General features: G+C 39.4%; 1 protein-coding gene across 1 annotated transcript; it reads right to left on the minus strand.

Annotated features, from left to right (window-relative positions):
- Positions 1-8,622: 8,622 nt before the first annotated feature.
- Positions 8,623-9,607, minus strand: LOC149178649 (uncharacterized). The gene is made up of 3 exons (XM_089422183.1): positions 9,406-9,607; positions 9,221-9,298; positions 8,623-8,864 (listed from the first exon to the last, which is right to left on the minus strand). The coding sequence occupies exons 1-3, from the start codon at positions 9,605-9,607 to the stop codon at positions 8,623-8,625; spliced, it is 522 nt and encodes a 173-aa protein (XP_089278309.1).
- Positions 9,608-21,685: the final 12,078 nt, after the last annotated feature.

Genomic DNA, 21,685 nt, shown 5'->3' on the forward strand with positions numbered 1-21,685 from the left:
TTTGTCACTTTGGCTTTTTGTTAGTTCAGTTTTGGAGCTCTCATTTTCTATTTTTTCTCTCTCTCGCTCATACTCTTTGGCACTTAAAATTTTCTTTGAGCACTCTTGGAGGAGTGTGGCATACCTGGGATTTGGAGCAAGAAGGAAAAATAAGAGTAGGAAAGTGCAAGAGGACATCGAAATCAACAACTACATTGGGTTTTGTTTGCAGGTATCGAGTTTCATGTATGATTTCCTTGCTAGTTTTAGCATGCATGGAACATGCATATGATTTCTTGGTCATGGTATGTCATTGGCATGGAGGATTTCCAGGATTGAGGGTGGCTTTTCCCAACCTTTTCATTTCCTGGATAACCATGGTGTTGTGGGCTTGTTTCTTTTTATTCTCTTCTTGTTTCTCATGTACCTTATGGTTGTGGATTGAGTTATTAGTTCCTGGAAGCCTTGGTTGGAAAAATGCACTAGAATCCATGTAACAACTTGGGTTGAGTTACTAGTTGTGGAAGCCTTGGTTGGAAAAACACTCTGGAAGCCCTTGATATGTTTGGTTACTAGTCCTGGAAGCCCTGGTTAGACAAACACTTTGGAAGCTTGACAACAGATGTGGGTTGAGTTACTAGTCCTGGAAGCCCTGGTTGGAACAAATTCTCTGGAGCCCTAGACAACTTAGGTAGAGACCAATCTGGGGATGGTTAGTGATGTCCAAATGTGAGGTGGAATCAATAGTTTATGATTTAGGTGGTTTGGCTTCTGGAAGCCCTGATTTGGTTTTGTTTGATTTGTTTCATGAGATCCCACATTCATTCTTGGAATATGGCACAGGAGTGATTAGATGAAAGAGAGATTTGGTTCAACCCAATCTATGGTTGATTGGTACGTGGAAGTCCATGACTTGGTTGTATTTTCATACTTTAATAAGAGATCATTTTCCTTGGTACTTTCACGAACAAATGTGCTTAATATTATGCAGCTTTAATGGTTGTTTCCTCATTGATATATCTCTGATTATTTGTTGGTTATAAGTATGTTTTATGACAGTTATGATGTATGGCTCTTATCATCTTTTGGTTAGTAGATGAAATGATAATGAATGAATGACCTAAAAGACAAAAATGCAGCTATTGTGAGGATATATCATTCCTCTTTGACGATTCTCATATAAGTATGAGACCCCTATGCTCATATTTGTTGTTGTCACCTGTATATTACATGTTTGTGATGTGTTTAATGAAATTCCTGTCATGGCTAGTAGGGTATAGGTCAAGTCCTTATTCAGGGTTTTGCATTAATACCCCTGTTTCTATGTTATTTATCATTTCTGGAAGTTTAATGAAGTTTTGGGAAGTGGCCTGGGTCCTAGCCATGAAAAAGTGGCACATAATCTAGGGTCGTTGGCACAAAACTACCTGGAAAATGCCACAATCGCATGGATGACCTACTATAGTAGTGATTGGAGGGTCCCATTTGCATGCATGCCTTTTCTTGGGAGCGACTGAGGCTCTAGGGCAATGAAAAATCAAGTTGCCTTAGGGATTGGTCACCTGGGAGGGTTGGTTGGCTCTTGAAGATTCTGTAGCATGTGTGGAAGGTCAGATTGGTCTTTTCATGTCAGTTCCACTTCCTTAATTGTACTTGGCGAGTTGAATCATATCATAGTAACTCTTTGTCACATGTTTACCCCAATGGACTGGTTAGCTTGGATAAATGTGGGAGGAGGGTGTTACAATTGATTCTAACAATTTGTGTTGATTTCAAAAGTGAAATTTAAACTAAATTTGGTGATGAGAGAACCCCAGCAACATTAATATTGGAATTATTAAGAATTAAAATGGATAGTAATAATGTTTTAAGTATTTCATTAAAATATTCACCACCATTCTAAATAAATTCCTAATAGATTTTAAACCTGCATGGGATGTTCAAGTAGAATTTTACACTAAAAAAATTCCATCACTTGTTACTATGTTTGTGAAAAGAGTTGGAAAAACTACCTTGGATAGAATTTGTTAGAAGTCAAGAGGTTAGAAAAGAAATGATTAGTCTAAAGGATAATCTTGGTGCTAGATATTAAGAAAGACTACTAATACAAAAAAACCCTCCACTCTAATGAACCACACCCCATAATTAAAAGACAAAGATGCTACAATTGTGGAAAGTTTGTAATACATTATTATATAGTTGTCTAATAAAATAATAGATCCCATAAATAATTCTACAGAGGGAAAATGATCACATAAATCCACTAAACATTATTTTATAAATTCATTATCTGATGCAAAACCTATAAATGCATCCACAACAAATACAACTCTAAATTTAGAAAGTGTTAATATGGATAATTTTTGCATAGCACACCATGTAAGCTCTTTAAAGAAAAATTGCACTAAATTTTTTTTTTGTAACTCAAAAATTTTCATTTATAAGGAAAAATTACATCAATTTTTGCTACTTGACAAAATTCTATCGGCCTCACTCTTACTAGGTTTTTTGTCCAGTAGAAAATTTCCAAATATGCTCACTCTGAGCCAAAAACCATTTGGGTTTCCAAAACCTAAGACGGACATAGAACCACAAAACCATTAATATTATAATACAGTAGATCGCCATTAGAGCTGAAAACTAGGGGGAGGTGGCAATTGAAAGTCACAATGCACATTTTTTTCCATATGGCTCAAGTTCTCATTAAGATGATGGAATTTTTCCTGTAGTTGTTATTGATTGTGTTGGATATGGGCCAAACTATCCTAAATGTGCCATTGATTCCGTTGGAGATTGTTCATGAAGGAAATGATTGCATTTATGCCATCATGCCTTTCCTTTGAGACTTTCTCCATTAACACCTAATCCTGCTTATGCATGGTACAAATTTCATTTAATAATTCATATTTTGAGCTAGAGTGCCCAACATGGTGTGTAAAAACCTCCAAGTAGATATGTTCTTCTTACAAATTGTGAGAAATAGTACCTGTTTAGTTGCAGGCTCCAGTGGAGTCGAAGTCTCAGGAAGAGGGCTACTATACTATCCCCTTTCCCTGCACCCCTACAAGCATGACCATGTCGACATGGCATTTTAATACTAGCCAAAACATAATGGCAAATAAAACTGCAAAATTTACTAGAGATGCCAACCATGAAGATTTCCACATCCCTAGAATTGAACAAGAAACCTTGTCCCTAGGATTTACCTAGTGCTAGATGCACCCAACCCATAAGAGTAGCCCAAGTAAGCAGAGCAATCTACAACAAGAAGAGCCTGAAATAGAGAACCTAGAACTAGAAAAGTGAGGGGTCTAGAAGTAGGATTTTCACTAGTTACCCTTAGTCAAAAGCCATAGATGAATACCAGAAGTAGAGTGCACAAAACCCAACAGAGCATGAGGATAATATCCCACAAAATCACACAAGACCTAGGGAGATAAGAAACAATGCAAGTCCCCAAGCTATCAACACAACCAACAAGAGACTAATAACCCCCACCTTCTTAGAATTACAAGAAAACATTGTAAGAGTAACCGAGACTGAGATGGGCCACAAACCCTAAGCTTAACCCATGAACTATTCTCCACAACAAATAGAAATAAGCTTAATAAAACATAGAAACTAGACAACATAGAAAACCACCAAATGAACCCTGCTTAAAAAAATCAACTTGCATGTCACACAAACAAATAAAAAGAGTAACACAAAATAGGGGGCTCGAATTACCTCCAAGGCTGACTAAATTCGAAGGGAAGAGTGCCATTGCAGGCTTACCAATAGTGGGAGAAGTGTGTCCTCTTCGCTCAACAACTCCCCAGACTTAGAAATATTCCTAATACCAGGATCCCAAGTTTTACTTGTAATCCCATGCTCTCCTCTATATTATATGCAAACGAAGCAGTATAATAGGAAATTGTCATTCGAGACATTCCTTAGTAGATTTGCAGGGCCTCCAAGTAGCTGACCCTTCCGCCTCTCATAGAACCAAACCACCATCGAAGAAGAATAATAGCGAGAGACCTCAAAAGACCAACAAGGCTCTGTCATGGTAAAATAATATATGGCCACATGATAGAGGTATGGGGGGAGCATGCCACGCACCTCCCCACCCCCAAACCCCACTAATTTTTTTATCATCCACCCCCATTGGGGTACTTGCACACAAATTTTTAAGACAATGGATCTATTTATAAATGAATGTCATAAACTTAAGGAAAAACACGTGACTCATCATGGAAAAGATGTGAAATATATAATCACAAAAAATGAGGGGAGAAGCAAGTCCATACTTCATTTATACTATTTTTCAAGAAATTAATTTTGGGAATTATACAACAAAAACTTCATCTTGCAAATATGATAAATGAAGGATTAAATCCTACCTGTGATTCACGAATAACTTTCAAATTATATGAGGAATTTGTAGACCATGCATCAAAGTCTGTAGAAGAAAAGTGCTATCACTCAAGTTAGAAATTATGCTATGGGAAAATTGCATAAAAAATTATAATCTACATTGGTCAATGCTAAATTAATAGTGGTCAATAGGAAAATAAAAACCTATAGTGTTCTTTAACATGAACAAATAAATAGGGATGTGAAGTAGATCAATTAAGTGCTTGCTGAGGCACAAGGACTTGCATAAATTTTGGTGGATAATAGCTACTAGTAAGTTTATACATTTATAGTTTTACTCCTACATAAATGTTGAAGAAAATATAAATAATGGTGGGAAGTAAAACTCCATAAGTATATTTATTTATATCTTATTCTTATATATTTTTTCTGCAAAGACTTGCTTAATTTATGTTGGAAATAAATGATGATAAATATGTTATTTACCTTATTATGAACCATTTTCAAGGATTCTTTATTTTTATATTTTATATTTTTTATAGTTTTTCTCCAAACTTAAAAATAAAACTAAGTTGCATTGGTCAATACTAAACTAATAGTGGTCAACAGACAAAGGACTAAAAATACAAAATACATAACTATTTTAGAGATAAATTCTTATTCTTTTTATTTAAATTCATTTTTTACTGATAATATTTTTTAAAAATTATTACTAATAAAAAAAAAATCATTTTAATTTTATTTATTATTCAAATGAAATTAATAAATAATTCTGCAAAAATTGTTAACACTATTTTTTATTGTTTATAATTTAATAACTTACTATTATAATATACAAACCACTCTGCTAAGTAATAACTCTAACCCTAACCCCTTATGGCTTGGTGAGGATTATGTTCTAGCTAGTAAATTCCAAAGAAACTCTGAAGACACTACCGAGAACCTTTTCAGCACTGAGCTAATTAAGCTTTGCAGTTCCCAAGACCTGATTATTTGTAATGGGATCAATAAGTGGCCTTCCTCTGGTCAGATGACTTGTATTCATGGGGTAGCAATGTTGTGGACTATGTGATATCTAATACCCAGGTTCTCCACTGTATAGTTAATTTTGATCTTCTAAATGACCATGAGCCTGACTCTGACCATAAACCTCTCTCCTTAACCCTTAATCTTGATATGTACACCAACCACATGCATAAGAATGACGAGAGTCAAAGACACATGCATTTTGACAAAAGTAAAATGAATCTCTTCTTAAAAATTTTAACAAAGGAATTAGGTTCCTTAACATATAATGACAACATTGATCACACCTACCACAATTTTACTACTATCCTCTCCACTACCATTAACAAATTCTCTAAGGAGGTATCATATAATAAGAGCAATAGGACTTCCAACCCCTAGTATGACAATGATTGTAAATATGCCAGGAAAGTGATTAGAGATGCTCCCAATGAAACTATTAAGGATGAGAAAATCAAGGTGTACAAAGATCTTATCAAAAGGAAAAAAAGAGACTATATAAACAAGAGGCAAGATCTTCTCCTTCACCTCTCTAAAGTTGAGCCTAGAAAGTTTTGGAGGAGCATTCTTGTCCGTAAATCAAAAGAGAACAATTTGATCCCTTTAAAGGAATGGGATGTCTATCTTAGGAACCTCTATGACTCCCTAAACACCATGGGCATCATCAGAAACACTCCTATAGAGGGAGATACCTTTTCTTTGGAAGACGTGGAGTCTGGGATTAAGAAGCTCGCCAATGGGAAAGCTAGGGATATTGAAGGTTACCAAGCTGAAATTCTCAAAATTGGAAGGTCCATCCTCACCTCGCACTTGCACAATCTCCTCAACTTGGCAGTTAAACATGGCTTCCCCAAGTTGTGGATGCAGAGCCTTATTGTGCCTATCTTTAAAAGTGGGGATAAAAATGTTCCCTCTAACTATAGGACTATCATGATTAGCCACATTTTAGCCAAGTTGTATGGGCTCATTCTGGAGAAGAATATTAGTGTTTGGCTTGAAACCCATGGTAAAAGAGAGGCTTGTCAAGCTCGTTTTAGAAGGAACCACTCTAGATTGACCACCTTGTCACTCTTAGGACCATTGTCGAGGATTGTTGTAACAATAAGACTAATCTCTTTTGTTGTTTTATTGACTTTAGAAAAGATTTTGACATTATTCCTCGAGAGAAGTTATGGAAAAGGCTTGATGAAATAATGGTTCCTCCTGAGTTAAGGGTCATTGTTATTAGATTATACGAGAATTTTATTGCCAAACTTAAGACCACCAAGGGTTGGTCTACTAAAATTAAATGCAGCATCAGTGTTAAGAAAGGATGTCCCCTATCCCCTACCCTTTTTGGCATTTACATTGACAAGCTTGAGGGATGCTTAGAAGCTGTTGGCTGTGAAGGAACCAAGCTTGCTAGTATAGTCATTACTCTTCTTCTTTATACTAATGATATCCTTTTTCTTTCCAGGAATCCCAACAGTCTCGACAAGTAGCTTAAAACCCTCCATGATTATTTTATCGAGATGGGTATGACTGTTAATACTCATATGACTAAAGTTATGATTATTAAATCCAAGAAGATCACTTATGACAATTTCATCTATGATAACAATTACTTAGAGAATGTTTCTTCTTACAAATATTTAGGTATTGACATTCACCATTAGCTCAACTGGAACTATAGCATTGAGAAAATGATTTTATGAGGTTGGAAAGCTTACTATGAGCTTGAAAACAATTGTAAGACAATTGATCTTTGGGTTTGGAGTACAAAAAAGTTCATCTTCGAGACTCTTGTCACCCCTGCTATTTTATATGGATGTGAGGTGTAGGGTTGTAGTCTATCTAGAGATTCTTGGAGAAATATTGAAATGATCCAAAAGCAATTGATAACCTACAACCTCAAGATTAAAGGTAATACTCCTTACCCTATTCTCTTGATTGAGGCTAGCATTCCCCCCATTGAATGCACGACTATGTTTAGGTATTTAATGTATAAGAAAAAGTTGTACAACATGGATGCCAAGAGGCTCCCAAAAATTGTTCTAACTCTAGTCAAAACCACCTTCGGCTCAAACGAGGGTGCCATAAGGATGCCAAGTCCTCGCTCGACCATTGGGAGATAAGGGAGGAGATCCTCTTATGGAAAAATGATAATATTAAAAACATCATTACTTCCAAATTTAAGGATAAGTTGTGGAGCGATAAAGAGTTAGAGGGGAAAATTACCTTTATGTATTAACGAGTGCTAAGAAGCGAATGAATATTGTAGGGATCAAAACTAATTCTCATGAGCTCTGGAGTGAAACTGGGCATTGGTTTATTCCCAAGATTCCTTGGGACGAAAGAATATGCATGAATATTGTAGGGATCAAAACTAATTCTCATGAGCTCTGGAGTGAAACTGGGCATTGGTTTATTCCCAAGATTCCTTGGGACGAAAGAATATGCCTCATTTGCGATACTAAGAGAGTCAAAGATGAAAAACACTTTCTCTTGGATTGTCCGGCCCTTACTCGCATTCATTTTCATTTCTATAACATTTGCCCCACTACCAACCTCCTTGACTGGTTGAGTAAAGAAAACTACAATGACCTAGGAATGCTTCTTTCCCTATTTTTTATCATAGGAAAACAAAATCTTAAATGATCTCAATTAACCGCTTCTTTCTTAAAGTCCAATAAACAATATTAGTTTTAATAAAAAAGTTAATCATCATTATTAAAAAATTTAACAAAAATATCAAATAATATATCCAAAATATCTTTAAAAATTAAAACAAATAAATAAATAGCCTACTAAGTTATTAATAATATCATACATTAAAGATAAAAATATGAATAACTTTATTAATTGCAAAGCAGTGTTTGGAAGACCCTTATCAACTGGGAACAATGCGTATCTGTTTTGAAGGCTCTCGTGAGGTCGGATTGATGCTAATCTATTTTTTACTTCTTATAGAAATATATAAATTGTAATAAATATTTCATTTTTCACACAAATACTCTATCTTAGAGGCGGTTTTATATAAAAAATTATATTTCTTTATTCACACAATTGCTTTACATAATTGAAGCTATTATCCTCCGAGTTACGGTCTCGTTGCCTGATGTGTCCTATGCATCGATCCTCAACATTCTAGGGGTATATATCAAACTAGATTTCTGTAACTATTGCATATAGAAGAGGAAACCTAAAAAATGACATATGTTACTATTTTTCTTTCTACATTCATGAATTATTATAATTTCCTGTTCCGTCATTTGTACATGATCAACTGTGCAAACTGCTAAGAAACACCATGATAATTCGACCCACGTGGCTTACAGGATTCGCTGATACAATAAGAATCGATAAGGGAACGCTGGCAGATATCAAACTCAAAAGTGTGATTGCAACAACAGGGCGAGTGTTGATCAAAGTGTACTGCAACCATTCCATTGCCCTGAATACCTGCGCATGATACGCGGGATATAATTCTTTCTCCCATTCCATGAAATCTTCCGGAGTCTGGAGTCTTGTAATTTGTGTTAGGGTTCAAGACAAATAAATATAACAATAAAGAAATACACATTTAAACCATGTACACCATGATTATCTGGAAAATCCCAATTGGGGAAAAACCAACCAACAATAGATCTATTATTGTTCTTGGCTAAAACACAGCCAAGCCGGCCAACAACCTGAGCTTTCACCGCTCAACCATGGCTCACTACAATGGAGAATACACAAGCCTTTTAAGGGCTTCAACTGCATGTAATATCATGGGCTCAATACCATGAGTCACCAATACTAGGTGCCCAAAACCACAACTGTTAACCATAACTGTTGACATAACCTCAACTCCACCATAGAGTCAAGTTTATCTGAGAATTTGTCTCCTGCATTTTGAGGTCCAACATTCGCTTTCTCAGAAGTATCATATTCGCGTCCACTATATTCCGGCCACCTGCGTTCAAAATAATTCGACACTTAATGTAACTTTTTGGACGAACGATGCAGTCCACTACAGAGAAATAACCATAATTTCTGCAATCAAAAACAAAAAAACGCTACCTGAACCAAATTGGTATTCGCCAGAGCTTGAAGCTTTTACAACGAGCCGCCTCTGGTTAACTCCCCTTTTCATCTTTGAAGCAGAAAGAGTGGGAGCTCTCCCAATCTGTTTCTGCGACATTGGCGGCGAGAACTCTCGGGTGATATGGCACACGTGCCCCGCGCAACCTTTGGGGATTGCTATCGCAATTCTCAGATCCATCGCTGACCAACCAATCCCTAGTCTTCAGAGTATTCTAGGTGCAGTTCTTCGTTAACGACCAACAGAAAGAAATAAACGTACAGTTTTATGAAGATTTTCCGCTAGAAATCTCTTTGGAGAAAAACACACTCTGGATAAAACGTTGCATTTAAGAGATCTCTTATATATCGGTGAACTTAAGTGCAATCATTAATTCATTGACAAGAAAGACGAAGCAGCCGATCGTCTGCTTTGTCCGCGGCTACGCGTTTTAGCCATCTCGTCATACTCCGCTCTCTTACTGGTTTTGAGTGGGACAGGTACTTTTTGGAATTTTCACGATATTAGCGGCACCTGTCAATGCTTTCAATCTTGTCCTGACATAGTGAACATTAGTGGAAAGTGGGTCACAACCATGTGCACAACGGCTCCAAGGAGTCCGGGAAGGTTCCGACAATTCCGTGTATTTAATATAAACAAACACTACAGTACAATAACTTTGCGAACCTGCAAGTTAGTGGAGAATATCATAGTCGCTAGACACGCCGCATTTTCCCGGTAGAATGGTGCAATTACTAATAATATGAAAGTAAGTTTTATTACTGATTTTCGTTTTTAGAGGTTTGGTGTTTGGAATGGATTGTAAAGTAATCTTATTAGTGTTTTTGAAGTTGTTCAAGTATGAGATAAGCTTTTCTGTATGTTTGAGTGTCTTGTAGGATTGGATTTTTTTTCCCATTAAAAAAATAAAAAATACATGTATGTTCTTGAAGTTGTCAGGTTTGCAGTGAGCTTTTCTGTATGTTTCATTGTCTTGTCGGATTGGGAATTTTTTATTTTTTATATTTTTTTCATTAAATGAAAAAATGCATGTACGCATAGAGTAATAAGAAAGATAAAAAAACAAAGTTATTTATACCTCTTTCTTCAAAACAAAGAAACATACTAGTTATTTATTTAAACTCAGTATACTAATCAGATAATTATATACTTTAAAAATTTAAAATAATCATGAAATGCTTGAGATATTTATAACAAAAATCATGAGGTGGCATGTCATTGCTTATTTGCATACATGAATTGTGTGTATCTAGTTTATTTGGTTGAAATGATATGTGTGAACATGAAATTATTTAAAATAAAAAAGCTTCATTGAAAATTTATATGTTTAAAATTTCGATTATATTTTTTATTTTAAAAGTATCCATAGCTTTTAAAATTTAGATTATATTTTTTATTTTGAAAGTGTCCGTAGCTTTAAAATAATTGAATGTAGATAACAATAAAAGTATATCAAAGGTTATGAAAAAGGTACTTTGAAATTTATATAAGGAATTTTTTTTTCTAGAGAGATTTTTTTAATATTTATTTGAGTAATATTACAAATAATTTGAGAGTAGACTACCAAATATCAATGCAATTACTCGTGAAATAAAATTAAAATAAAAAATAATGATTCACATAGAAATGATATGGCAACAAGTGTCTAAGTGAAAAGAGGAACGTTAGAAGTATCTAGTAGAAACATTTGAAACAAAGGAAGATTGAGCCAAAATTTTAGGAGCAATGGTGACCAAAGGAGTTGTGATTTGTTGGAGTTTGTTTGGTGGCCAAGACTTGATAGTGAAATCAGTGAAATCATATATGAATCACGTTGATATCTATCCCTAAGAAAGGGTGCATACAAGATGAGTTGTTGTTGGAGAGTTGATAGCAAGGCAAACCAAAAAAATGTTAATTACCAGATTTTACCAAGAAACAAATTAAATTTTGCAGATAATTTGAGCTATTCATATTAGATGGAAATCATAGTTTCTTTTAACATCTTGTGCAAATTTCTTAAAATATATCTTATATTTGAAGTACTTTATTTCCATTTTGATATTAATAAATAGAAATTTTATTCTCTTTTATGATTTTTTCTAACTACCTTTAATTTTTTAAGAAACAATATAAATATATTATAGCTATATGTTGTATTATCCTTATTCTAAATTTCATTTCTATCCAAAATAAAATTAATGACAAAAATTTGATTTAATAAAATTAAAAAATATATTTTATGTTTCATAAAATATCAATATATATATATAGATTTACGCCGTAAGGTATTTCCCTCTGGGAAGAACTTCCCTCCTTCCCACCTGTCATTACTCTGGATCATTGGATCATATGTTAGACGATTGGAGGATGTCCAATCGTTCGATCATCAAGACAAAGTTCGTTGGAAGGAAAGATTAAACCCTAACAGTTTTCTCGTTTTTTTATAGGTATGCGCAAAAGCTTCCATGGTCACTCGTCGATTGCGTCCAGAGCTATGTTCCATTGATGTCCCAGCAAGATGCACTTATGAAATTTTGTTACAGTTCCAATTCTCTTATTTTCTACCCAGCGATTGGTGGCTTTCGCCTAAAGCTTTCAGGTTAGTACATCTGTGGTTGCTGGGAGTAATGGTTGGTCGTTGTTTCGCCTACTATTGCCACCCTAAGACTGGTAGTAGGTGGCAGGATTGGCAGAGGAACAACAAATACTATTGCTTGCCTATCGCCCTTTACCAGGAGCAGAGAGAGATTTTCTTGTGGGGGGGAGGCAGGTATCCAAAATTGGCAGAGCTTACATTACGAACTATGCATACTGCCTTCTTATCACCTTTCCTGAACAACATCGCCTACTTTTGTGTTATGTTAGGATGATACTGATGAGCCCCCAAATTGGGTAACCTATTGGGCTCATTTTGCCTAATTATCCTTATTCAATCCTCCATTTTTCATAGATTATGCATGTTTTCCTAGTATGTTTATGTTATTTGAACGAGTAAGGGTGGTCACTCTACCTAGGAGGCTAATACGTGGTTATTTCAAGATTTTTGGACAAATTTTGAAGCAAAACCAAGCAATCATGGGTCAGCTGACAGCCAAGCTTGAGGTGAGGATTCGTAGGGAGGTTGTCTCTTGCATTAAATGGCCTTCCTCGAAATCTCCATCCTCAACACCGAGCTCCACAGGCCACCAAAACGAGTTTTAAAGGCAGCCAAGCAGATTTTGGAGGAGTGATTGTTCACTAGCAGTTGGGACAGCCGAGTCCCTTAAATCTAGGAGGGCTGCTAGCCCCCTCGTATTGTACAAATAGGAAGGCCTCAGCCTTCGTAGTTTACTTTTGGAACTATTGTTATTTTTGCACTATAGTGTTGTCATTTTGCTCAGCCTGTTTTATTGTAGATACTGCTATACAACTTTCTTATGATGGTTATTTTTGAATAATGATAAGCATCTCTACTTGGTATCAGATCTGAGTCCTTTATAGGAGCCTGCAGCTCTTGGGGTTGGGCCCAACCCGAGTGCTAAGGCCTCCTCTATGTATTGTTAGTTGTTCTTTATGCATTTGCAAAAACATTTTTGTTAAGTAGGTTAAAGTTTGTTGATTAACTAGGTCACTGTAAATGGTTAGATAGACTTTTGAATGCTCAGATTTTGTTGATAGGTTGTTAATAGGAAAAAGCTTCAAGAAAATGGCCATCAAACATTTCTGGTTTCACCTCTCCTTCAGTAGGATCTGGAGCTGGGATCAGGATAACTTTGCTGCCCACAAAAACACTGAGTTTGCTTTGCCATGCAATCACTAGTGTTTTGTCTTCATGTGTAGAAGTTGGTTGCAAGTTTAGACTTTCGTTTGCTTAGTTGCATGAGTTAAAATACATGGTTTCATTGCAGGTCACACTTCTGTTCATTCTCTTTATTAGCAGTTAGCAGATTTAGGTCATCGTAATTAGGATTTTGAATTTACAGGTCTTTGTTGGATCAGTTGGAAAAAATGCCTTGCAGAGTACCTGTACCACTCCTTCATCTGTTCATTTGCCATCAGCACCATCCACTCCACCCTCTGCTTAGAATCCTTGCCTCCTGTTCACCATTTGCTCCCATAACCCTAGTTTTGTGTGTAACATTGCTTTAGTCTTCTTTGAACCAAATACAGCCATCCACACCTGTCCACAACTCCATCCACCGAGTTCTAGACCATCTCCAACCCTCACCCTACCTCCACACTCACTCCTTCACCTTTCCCTCTCCATTCATCCACCAAAAACCTCATTTCTGAACATCCTGTAGAAAATTCCAGACATCCTGTAGAAAATCGCAGACATCCTGTAGAACCCCTGCAGACTTCCTGTAGAGGCTCACGAATGAGGTTTCTTGATAGCCAAACTCGGTGAAACTCTAGGGAAGGGTGTTAGGGACCCCTTAGGCCCTCTCTGAACCTTCTTGACCTCCTCCAAGCATTTCCTCTTGCCCATCCACCTCTGCACAGCCAAAAACAGTCAAATCATATGCATAATAACTCTGGCAACATATTCAAAAATACAAAAAGATGTTTCTTTCAGATGTTACTGTAGAAGTAGCTTAGATACATGTATTTACCTTCCTAGGAGTCAATGGCATTTCCTTCAATAGCTTGCATCCTCTTCCTGGCATCAGTAGGGTTAGCTGGTAGAATTAGGGTTTGCTAGGGTTTGCGTTTTCTTTTAGCTTTTCACTGCCTTTCTACAAGTAGATCAACCTTCTTTAGAGTAGCTTTCATCCATCAGTTAAAAAGATTCTTCTCAGAGCTCATAGAAGTTGGCTTGAGCCCCTAGCGGACTTGTGCCAGCTGACCAAGTGACAACTGCGACAAGAGCTAGTACTTGTGCATACAGCACTGTTGCTTCCAAGTTTGTTACGAACTACCGGGTTGATAAAAGTAAAGAAGGGAGTCCCAGGAGTTGTAGCATTATTGCTGCAATACTGGAGCTCACCACTCTTTTTGGCGTCGTTGCCGGGGAAGCGTCAGAGTATTTGTGATTGCTGCTTTTCTTCTATTTTCCTACTCTCGCCTTCTGCTAAATAGTTTATTTCATTTCCATTCTGCAATTTCATTTCTGCAAAAGTAAATTAGACATTTCCTGCTTTCGTAGATTAACCTTTCAATTCTGCAAGTGTAAAATAGAATTTCAATTTCGCAAGCGTAGTCTAGTATTTCCTTCTCACAATTTGATTTCAGCAACATAGATTAGTCTTTTCCTGCTTCCATTTCAATTCTGCATTTTCATTTCTGCAAGATAGATTTTAGTTAGTTGCAATTCCATCTGTTTCAGTTTTGCAGGTACAAGCAGAGAAAAAACAAAACATCCAAAAGTCCTTTAATGCCTCGTAGGAACAGAGATAATATCGGAAAATTCCTACCCAACACCCCCACCACTTCACTAAGTCACGCTTCTCTCTTCTTTGGTGGCAGTGATCCAGAAGAACATATAGGTGAACCTCCTGAGATATACGAAGATCCTATAACAGAAGAAGAGCAAGAAAACATTTCCTTTGAGACTATGGCCGACAACAGAAATGGTAGAGACGATGATGAGAGAATAGAAGGTACCTTCCCCATCCGAGAGACTAATGGGGACATGAAAATGAAGAACATAAGTCCCTCAGCCTTACCTCATTTCCATGGATTGACCACTGAAGACCCTGATACCTTCCTGTTTGAGTTTGCTGTCCTTTGTCGAACTTATGACTATACAGAAGATGAGCGAAAGTTGAAACTTTTTCCCTCTACCCTCGAGGATGCAGCATTACGCTAGTTCATGGGGTTACCTGGAAACAATTTCACTACTTGGGCTCAGATGCAGCAAGCCTTTAACAACAAATACCGGGATTACTGTAGGTCAAAGGAAACCAAGGGAGAAATCTTTCGGATGACCATGGGAAATGATGAATCTCTAGAGGACTATGAGGAAAGGTTCCAACTTAGCTATAAACGGGCCAGGTGCACACTTGACCCTGAATCTCTAAAGTTGGTTCTGCTCCGAGGAGTCCCTGGAGACCTTCTAGATACCCTTCACATGCTAGCTGGAGGAGATATTTACCAACTACCTTATGAGGACATAAAGACTGTGTTTAGAAACCACTCTAGGGCAGCCCGGAAAAGAGGTAGGGGGAATCCACTTTCAGCTAGTACTACCTTCTCCAAGCATGAGTTTGCTAATCAGATGGAAGACCTCAAAAGTGAGATGAGACAGACCATTGCCATGCAACTTGATACTTTCCGAATCCAAAAAAATAAAGAGGAAGCTGAGAGGGCTTTTGCCATTTTCTATCCCAGATGTACGAGGAAGCACCCTAAGAACGAGTGTCCATTGCACTCAGTGGAGGTATGTTTCGTTTGTGAAGAGAACCACCCTACAAACCAATGCCCAACCTTGCCCGGATTCAAAGCCATGTACCAAGGGACTGAGGCACCCACTGAACCTCTCTACTTCCTCAATCAAAGGAGACCGCATGGACCCAGACCTTACCAGCAGGGGATGTAAGGGACATCCCAAGCTTATTATAGCCCCAACCAATCTGCTCACATGCCTTCTTGGGGTCCCCCTACTCATCCTTCTTGGTCTACACCTCCTCCGTGGTCTTATCCACCTCAATACCATTCTCAACCCATTGTTCATTCGTTTCACTCACATGTCCAGCCACAGCCTCAGTGGAATGCACCTCAACCGGGGTGGAGGCCCCAATACAACTGTCCTCCTGCCATTCTGCCTCCACCACCGGCTCAACCACAACCATTTCTTCCTACTCCTCCAAGACAACCCCAGATGCCTGCCCAACCGAACCCGAACCCCAACAACCGACAGGCCCAGTAGGTATACACTGGGGAGACAACATGTCCTACCTATGCTGTGGAGATCAACCTGCGATCCGGAAAAACCCTTCCAGATCGCCAACCTCCTCCCCCAGAGGACGAGGAAGAGAAACAGGAAAGTGAACCCAAAGCCATTCCACCCTTTCCTGAGCGACTAACAGTAACCACACAACCAAACCCAGAGGAGACTGAACTTCTGGGGGAACTAAAACAGTTGTGTGTGAGAATACCCCTTCTCTAGGCCATCAAAGATGTACCGATATACAACAAATTGATTAAGGAGAAGTGTTTCAGGCACCCAGGCAGGAGAAAGAGAGATGCCTCGACTATCAATGTCATAGGACAACTGTCTGATCTAATGTTGGGGCAAGTAATCTGTCCAAAGTATTTGGACCCTGGGAGTCCTGTAGTTGATGTCCACATCAATGGCACCATTATCCCCCATACCTTGATTGATCTAGGGGCTGCCATTAATGTGATGACCAGGGACACCATGCTTAAACTCAACCTTCAGGGTTCCTTAAGGAAGACTTCGACAGTCCTGCAGTTGGCAGATCGCTCCACCGTGACTCCTGAAGGGATTGTGGAGGATGTCTTGGTCTTGGTTGACTCTTGGGAGTATCCTGTGGACTTCTTAGTCCTTCAACCAAAGGCAAAGCTTACTGGATACCCCCTCATTTTGGGAAGGCCTTGGTTAGCCACTGCGGATGCTTACATCAGTTGCCGAGCTGGAAACATGACCATCAAAAATGGTCCTATGTCCAAGCAGCTAGTCCTATACCCTCTTGCCCAGCCTCTGCTAGAACATGACTTACCACTCTGGCTGGAAGAAGGAGATGAGGATGAGGTATACTCTGCACCCTTGTGCACCATAGAAACCACTAGGGGAGGTCCTCAAACTGAGGATGATTTGATTGAGACCTTGATTCAGAATCCACCTCCTAGTGCATTGTTCTTAGAGGAATTGGTGGAGGATACCCAAGCTAGCACCTTAGTGGACCTCTGTGTGACTGATCCAACCTCTCCCAGAGTTAAGAATGTGGAGTTTGGCCCGAGAGAACTTTGAAGATCAGCTCCTCCCTATCTCCTTCCCAGGAGAAGGAGCTATGTAGCTTACTGAACAAACATTTAGATGCTTTCGCCTGGAGCTATAAGGAGATGAAAGGAGTCCATCCTTCGGTCTGTACCCATCACGTCTACATTAAAGAAGATTGTAAACCAGTCACGCAACCTCAGAGGAGAATGAATCCAGCCCTTAAGGACATTGTCAAAGAAGAATTGCAAAAATTGTTGGATGCAGGATTCATCTATCCTATCTCCGATAGTGAGTGGGTTTCACCCCTAGTGCTTGTGCCCAAGAAGAACGGGAAGTGGAGAATCTGTGTAGATTACCGAGAACTTAACAAAGCCACTAAGAAATACCATTTCCCTTTGCCTTTCATAGATTAGGTGTTGGATGGACTGGCAGGGAAGAAGTTTTTCTCTTTCCTAAATGGGTTCAGTGGGTATAACCAGATCCAAATCAACTCGGAAGACCAAGATAAAACCACCTTCATCTGTCCTTGGGGTACCTTTTCCTATCGCGTCCTTCCCTTTGGGCTATGCAATGCTCCTGCCACTTTCCAGAGAGTAGTATTGAGCTTCTTTTCTGAGTTGGTCCATGATTCGGTAGAAATCTACATGGATGACTTCACTCCTTATGGGTCCAACATCCAAGAAGCATTGACCAATCTGGGAAAAGTTCTAACCAAGTGCATTGAGATGAACCTGTGCCTCAGTCCTGAAAAATTTGAATTCCTGATGACTGAAGGGACCGTGCTATGACATACCATTTCTCGCCAAGGATTATAGGTGGATCCTAGTAAAGTTACTATCATCCAAAAGGTCCCCCCTCCTCAAAAGGTAAGAGATGTTCGGAGTTTCCTAGGCTTAGCAGGATATTATCGAAGATTCATTAAAGACTTCATCAAGCTAGCCTCGCCTTTGTTTGGACTCTTAGGGAAAGATGTTGAGTTTAAATGGACTGACAACTGTCAAGGGGCACTGGATGAGTTGAAAGAAAAGCTGGTGTCTGCCCCGATCTTGAGAGGTCCAAACTGGACCCTACCTTTCCACATCCACACTGATGCCTCGAACAAAGCCATAGGGGCAGCCTTAGGACAAATCGAGGAGAAACTCCCATATGCCATATACTTCGTTAGCAAAAACCCGTCCAAGGCAGAACTGAACTATACTGTAACCGAGAAAGAGTTCCTGGCTGTAGTCCATTCCCTAAACAAGTTCAGACACTACATCACCGGTTATCAAACATTTGTACACACTGATCATGCTACGATTAGATACTTACTGAATAAGCCTAATGTCAATGCTCGTATTATTAGATGGTTACTTTTGTTACAGCAATTTGATTTGATGATTGTCGACAAGCCAGGTAAGGAAAATGTTGTTGCTGACTTCTTGTCTAGAGTGGACTTGCCTGCAGGTGAAGAAGGAACAATGGATGACCAGATGCCAGATGAACATCTATTTGCTATCTCAGTACTCTCTCCATGGTTTGCGGATATAGAAAATTACTTGGTCTCAGCACAGTTTCCTCCGCATCTGTCCTCAAAAGAGAAGAGCAGAATTGTAAGGAAGAGTGCCCTGTTCACATGGATCGGGGGCAACTTGTTTAAGCTTGGCCCAGATCAGATCTTGAGACGTTGTGTTAGGGAGGAGGAAGTCTTTGACATCCTCCTAACTTGTCATGATGGACCTTGTGGAGGCCACTTTGCAGCAAAAAGGACTGCCTTCAAAATTCTACAGGCAGGCTACTATTGGCCTACTCTTCATCAGGATGTCAGAAGATACATCAGCCAGTGTGACCGATGTCAGAGGATGGGGAAACCGACTCCAAGAGATGAAATGCCTCTCCAACCTCAAGTGACCTTTGAGCCATTTGAGAAGTGGGGCATGGATTTTGTGGGTCCTATCAACCCTCCTTCAAAGCAACGGTCTTACATCATTGTGTGCACCGACTATCTGACCAAGTGGGCAGAAACAAAGGCAATCAAAGCAGCAATAGAAGAAAAGGTGGCTGAGTTTCTGAGGGAAAATATCTTCTACAAGTTTGGCTACCCAAGAGAGTTAGTCACAGATCAAGGAAGCCAGTTCACCTCCAACCTGATTGAAGATTTGCTCGCTCATCACAAGATCAAGCACAAGACTTCCACCCCCTATCATCCTCAAGCAAATGGGCAGGTGGAAGTCACTAATCGAGCATTGGAAGGGATTTTGACCAAGGTTGTGAGCAGCAGCAGAAAGGATTGGGAAGATCGCCTGGTTGAGGCCACCTGGGCCTACAACACCACTTGGAAGACCACAACCGGTTTCACACCTTATGAGCTGGTCTATGGGAAGAAAGCTTTGCTGTCCATAGAGTTCGAGTACAATACATTGAGGGTGGCAGCTCAGCTGGACCTAGATCTCAGCCATGCTCAACGTGAGAGATTATTGCAGCTGAATGGATTAGATGAACAAAGAATGTAAGCCCTCCTCCACTCAGAAGTAGTTCAACTCCAGAGGAAGATATGGCATGACCGACGCCTTAATGAAAAGCAATTCCAGCCGGGAGATTGGGCGCTGCTGTATGACTCAAGATACAAGGATTTCAAAGGGAAGTTGAGGACAAGATGGTTAGGACCATATACAGTAGAGAAATGTAAAAACAATGGTTCAGTCCTTATCAGGACCATTGATGAAGAGGCCATCCCCATGCTTGTCAATGGACATCGACTGAAAATATACAAGAAACCCCTCTCGAGGCAGGAATTCATTGAAACTGTGGAAAAATTAGTGCTGGTAATAGAGCAGGGTTCTGCCTCTGTTCTGGCCACACCTTGATCATCAAAAAAAAAGGAATAAAAAGATCCCTGGACGAAAACCTCTCTGAGGCGGCCAGGGCAGGCAGTGAGGGTGAAAACCTCATGAAGGTGCCCCTGCTATCTCTCGAAAAATAAAGAAATGGAATAAAAAAAGATCCTTGGGTGAAAACCTCTTTGAGGTGCCCAGGGCAGATAGTGGGGGTGAAAACCTCCTAGAGGTGCCCCTGCTGTCTCTCAAAAAAAAGAAAAAAGAAAAACAAGGAGAAAAAGAAGAGAAAAAAAAAAAGAAAAAACAGGTCTGATCTTTGAAATTATTGCAGGTTGTAGGGATATAATGCAGGTAAAGAAGGTCGCGCAAACCAAGGACAGGGGTCCATCCCAAGCTACTAGGCATCCTCACCGACACTCCCTCCATGGCCACACACTTTTTCCAGGATTTGGACACATTCGGGTCAAGATTCAACCTCCTACAGGAAGTTTCAGGGCTTTCTATAGGAAGTTTTGCATTTCTACAGGAAACATCCTGTAGAACCTTTGGACGAGCCAAAATCGATTCTGGAGGATGATTTAAGACTTGAATTTTGTTGGTGAGGCCTGCAGCCACCCCTTTGTCCCATCCATCACCTGTTTCCTCTCTTTCCACGGCCATTACCACCATTTGGTCCTGTACCCTTGCACAGTCATGTAAAAAAAGTCATGTTTTCCTCATATCGCCATTTTCTTCTAAGGGACAAATCAAATACATGAAGGCCCACACACTATACCTGTCAAAAGCTCTAAGAGGACCCTTCATCTGTGACTGTAGCCATGCCCGTTTCAGCATGCAGCCTAGGAGGAGAAGCAGCTACAGGATGTCCTACAGGAATCCTGTAGCAGCTGATCTGCCTGGAATACACACTATGGCGTCAGGAGCAGTTGAAATCAACACAGGAGGCATGTAACCAGCTCTGCGTAAATTTGAACACCTCCTCAACAGCTGAGAACAGACGGGGCCGTGCATGCAACGTTCACCACCATAGGACCTGTTCCTGAAAGCCTTGCATCTGGCATCAGCAAATGAATGAGGGAATTACCACGCCTGTGCATGAAGCAACAGTGAGCAAAACCATTGCTTCATGTCCAAAAACCTGTGAAACACGTCCGCGGTCACCCCAGGTAAGTGCTTAACCTTATTTTGTCAAATTAACATGAACTATACTATGAAACTTGCATGTCTGTGAATGTGCGGATTGAACAAATGCAATGGTCAGTCAACTGGCCACCCACAGCCAGTAGAACTGTCTCGTGGGATCCAAACGAGCATGGTTACGCTCAATTCCGCCAGAAAGACGTGGAGCCGACACGTGGGAAGTGTCCAGTCGGGGAAATCAACAGATTTGCAGCGAAATCGATGGACTGACAAGGATGATGGCGGGTAATGGCGGAGATAGATACTGGCGGTCAGAAACACACCAAGGAATGATGGTCGTGACATTGTCTAACGGCTCGGCTTGGACACCTCACCCCCCGCGCCATGAATTGTGCCGTATTTCAAAATCATTCAGCCAAAGCACGCACATCAACCACT

Source organism: Pinus tabuliformis, chromosome 4_1, assembly GCF_031772625.1.
Source record: "Pinus tabuliformis cultivar Carrire ecotype Pingquan chromosome 4_1, CPIR1, whole genome shotgun sequence".
NCBI lineage: Eukaryota > Viridiplantae > Streptophyta > Pinopsida > Pinales > Pinaceae > Pinus > Pinus tabuliformis.

What these genes read in the sequence shown, in the direction of transcription:
- LOC149178649 (XM_089422183.1), bottom strand. Translation starts at nt 9,607, where the DNA reads ATGGATCTGAGAATTGCGATAGCAATCCCCAAAGGTTGCGCGGGGCAC. An exon ending in CGAATACCAATTTGGTTCAG is followed by an intron (nt 9,299 to 9,405) that starts GTAGCGTTTTTT and finishes TTTTGAACGCAG; the next exon opens with GTGGCCGGAATATAGTGGAC. An exon ending in CAAAATGCAGGAGACAAATT is followed by an intron (nt 8,865 to 9,220) that starts CTCAGATAAACT and finishes AAATTACAAGAC; the next exon opens with TCCAGACTCCGGAAGATTTC.